At 47.6% G+C, this 4,011-nt stretch overlaps 1 protein-coding gene across 2 annotated transcripts in view; it reads left to right on the forward strand.

The window, feature by feature from the left end:
* The window catches only part of LOC113813105 (DNA-binding protein D-ETS-4-like), a 14,859-nt gene extending 11,058 nt beyond the window's left edge, over positions 1-3,801 (forward strand). For both annotated transcript variants that reach the window (XM_027365046.2, XM_070141189.1), the window contains exon 4: positions 2,044-3,801. In XM_027365046.2, the coding sequence (XP_027220847.2) occupies positions 2,044-2,366 (323 nt within the window). In that variant the 3' untranslated portion in view covers positions 2,367-3,801. The remainder of the gene's footprint in view (positions 1-2,043) is intronic.
* Positions 3,802-4,011: the final 210 nt, after the last annotated feature.

Here is a 4,011-nt window from a genome sequence, read left to right on the forward strand (position 1 = left end):
CTTGTTTTATTCCTTTTTCTCTCTCATTTTTCTTTTCTCTTTCCTTTATTCTCTCTCTCATTTTTCTTTTCTCTTCGACGCTGCTTTGTAAGTAAGTGACCCTCACCACTTACCCCTCCTCCCCCTCCCTTCCCCCTCCTCCTCCCCCCTTCCCCCTCCTCCCCTCCCTCCCTCCCCCCTTCCCCCTCCTCTCCTCCCTCCTCCCTCCCCCCTCCTCCCCTACTCTCCCCTCCCTCCCCTCCCTCCCCCCTGACCCGCCTTCACCCACCCCAGCACAGCCAACCACAAAGGCCCTTTCCCACCCATCATTTTCTGCCTATTTCTAAAACCACTCCCTTCACCTTTCCACCTTTTTGCTGTTTGCTTCATTCTTCTTTTTCTCTCTCTCTCTCTTTGTCTTTTATCGTCACGTATCTTCTTTTCTTTTTTTATCTGTTTTCTGCATTTTTTTTTTTTTTTTTTTAATTCTTTATCTACTTTATGTTACTTGATTTTTATTTTCTGATGTTCTACCTCCTTTGTTTTTTAATTATCTTTTTCTTCCTCTTCTAACTCCTTTCTCATTATTTCTCATCTTTTCCTTCTTCCTCTTCCTTCTTTCTCATTATTTATCTCATATTTTTCTTCTTCACTATTCCTCTTTCTCCTTTATCCTTATTTATCACTTTTTCTACTTCCTCCTCCTCCTCCTCCTCCTCCTTCCCTTTATCCTTATTTATCTCATATTTTTCTTCCTCCTCCTCCACCTCCACCTCTTCCTTCTTCTTCTCCTCCTCCACCTCTTCCTTCTTCTTCTCCTCCTCCTTCTTCTCCTCCTCCTCCTTCTCCTTCCTCGATCATCTGTTATTGGTCCCGTTCTCTCGTCCGTCGAAAATGGCGTCAGCCCTAATAATAACTACAACTTATTTAGCGGGAAATACGTTTCTGCGCGTGTTTTTGTGTTTACTCTTATGGCGAGAGCACGGTAAATTGAGCTCTGCCACGGGGCGCGCTAAGGGCGGGAATGATCCGCGGTAGCTTCAAGGATAGCCAGTGGGTTGGGTGGGTGATGGTGACTCTCGTATTTGTAAATCCCACACACACACCATCACTCCTTTAGGCTGTGGACGGACGGCTACACGCACGCGCACACACGCCCATGGCCAAGAACCCCCCTTCGAGAACCCCCCTACCCCCCCTAGAACCTCCCTCAGGAACCCCCTACCCCACCTAGAACCTCCCTCAGGAACCCCTTACCCCCCTAGAACCTCCCTCAGGAACCCCCTACCCCCCCTAAGAAACCCCCTCACGGACCCCCCACCCCCCTAAGAAACCCCTCGAAGAAACCCCCCTTTGCTTGCTTTGTCCCAGTTTTTGATCATAACACCTGCAAAACCTTAGACAAAACCTACTAGAACGTTTTTATAGACACCTGAGCGACTTACCTTCGTGTTGATAAGGTCGTTAGCTTAGTCTCTGCGTACTTCCTAGTTCAATATCTTCGATAAATAATTTAATGTTTTTATATTTTGCATTTTTATTTTTTTTATTTTTTGGGATTTTTGGAGATATGTTAGGCGGGTAAATCTACAGATATTTTTCTTATTTTTTTAGATTTTTGTTGATATGTTAAGCGGGTAAGATTATCGATAGACAGTTTTCTTAATAGATTTTTGAGATTTTTGGAGATATGTTTAGATGTGAGAGAGATTGAGAGAGTTTGTGGGTTAGCGTTGTTAGACAATAGCTCCCTAGAGGATTGTTTCCGGTCTTTATCCTTTTTACAAACAATAGTTGGAAAAGTAAGGTGACGTCATACGCAGTGGAACATGATGATAGTGGGTTTCCTGTTGTAGGTTCGCCGCTCTTGTCTTGCGTTTCCACTTAGTGAATGATGCACATTATGTAGCTTTTATTTCAACGGGGAACACATAAGTTAGCAGATTATCATTAATATTATTATCATTATTATCATTATCATTGATATTATCATTATTACTATCGTTATTATCATAATTGTTATTCTATCGCCATTATTAACGATGGTTTCTCCCTTGCTTGCAGACGACGCAGACGAAGAGACGACCACCAACAACAACGGTCGCGGCGGCACCCACATCCACCTGTGGCAGTTCCTGAAGGAGCTCCTGCACCAGCCCCAGCTCTACGGCTCCTGCATACGGTGGCTGGACCGGCCCAAGGGAGTGTTCAAGATCGAAGACAGTGTTCGTGTGGCTCGCCTCTGGGGAAAGAGGAAGAACCGACCAGCCATGAACTACGACAAGCTCTCCCGCTCCATCAGGCAGTACTACAAGAAGGGCATCATGAAGAAGACGGAGAGGTCCCAGCGATTGGTGTACCAGTTCTGTCACCCCTACTGTCTGTAGGGCGTGGCCAGACAATCCCTCTGTGTACGTGTGGGCATGTGTGTGTGTGTGCTGCTTAGGTTTAAGGGGGGGAAGGTAATTTCCCCTAGTTTAGCACATGGTCTTCTTGGTAGCCGGCTCGGCTCTGCCCCCGGGCGTGGGCCTGAGCTGACTACATTAGTCCTGTGTGGTATTTTTTCACCATATATCTATGATATATCCCCATGTGTAAGTTCTATGAACTTAGTGTTAAGTCTAGGCGCCATCAGTTAGAGGCGCCCGGGCAGCCCGAGAGTCACGGCCGCCTCGCAGTAGCGGCGCCGCCGGGACGCATAGGCCTATGTTCTTCATGTTTTGTTTAGGCTAATTTCCGTATTTATGTTCGCCAAGGTTGCGAGGCTCGGCTTCCAGTGGAAGCCTCCGGCCCGCGAGGTGTGTTCGCGGCGCGGCTTCGGACCCGCTCGCCGCTGAGCGAAGCGAGGAAGCCGGGCCGCGAACACTGCTTGAGTGGTTTACTTTAAGTGTTGAGTAATAAACTGTTTGTTTTAAGCTGATACGTGTCAAACACGGAGTTTAAAGTCTCGAAGTTTCCCTTTGGAAATGAGTATTTTTGTACGCGCCGCGGAGGGCGGTCGAGGAGCGCGGCCACCCCCTCCCCCCCCTCCGCAGCCGGCGTCTCCACCACCGCCACGGAGCTGCTGTGGACGCCACCGAAGTGGTCGTGTCAGCCGCCCCTGCCCCAGCCCCCCCCCGTCGGGGCTGCGGCAGGGGCGCCATGCCGGAGAGAGGCGCGCTGGAGTCCCCTCCCCCCCCCCGCCCCGCGCTCGCCTCTGCCAGCGCGGGGCGGCGGCGTCCGCGCCCCAACCCCGCCCCATCCGCCGCGCCGCCGCTGGCCGAGATGCAGCCGCGCCCGACGCACAGCTGCCTCTCGCCCGCGGCCCATGGCACCGAGTGCTCATGAGCGCATGGGGCGGGGTTGGGCGCCGGGAGGGTCCCGCCCGCGAGTAGGCGGGAAGGGCCACGCCGCCCGACCCAGCGCGACCGGCGGCTCCTTGGTACCGGGACGCAGCCACTTGGAAGTCTATTTTTGTAAGATGGTGAATATATATATATATATATATATATATATATATATATATGTATATATATTTATAAATATATATATATATTTCATTGTATATTAGCAACCATTTGTTCGTATTGCTTCTGAAGTACAGGTAGATCGTCTCGATGTCATGGAGATGAAAAAGCTTGTTTAAAAGTTCTACTACCAGGAGCACTATGAACGACTGAGAAAGCAACTGTAATAAAAAAAATATAAAAAAAAACAAAAAAAATAATAAAACTAAGTTTATATATTGGTATATACTTTTATCCGAACTCTCCCCATTCCGGAATTTATGCTCACAAGTGCTCATGTTGTACTCGTGTGTTCAAAATAAACACCTCCCAGCAATTACGTTATTTATTCCCCCCAAAAAATGTCGCCTTAAATCACAGAAAAAAAACAAAATAAGATCAAATGAAAAAGTTACCGAAAATCATATAAAAAAATGAATATACTTTATAATAGTATATAGAACTATGGTAGTAACATAACGGTCCCTGCAGTATATTACTGAATATTAATCATCTACTATAACTGATATAACGTCATAAATGATAA

The sequence above is a fragment of the Penaeus vannamei genome, chromosome 27 (assembly GCF_042767895.1).
Source record: "Penaeus vannamei isolate JL-2024 chromosome 27, ASM4276789v1, whole genome shotgun sequence".
In the NCBI taxonomy this organism is placed as follows: Eukaryota; Metazoa; Arthropoda; class Malacostraca; order Decapoda; family Penaeidae; genus Penaeus; species Penaeus vannamei.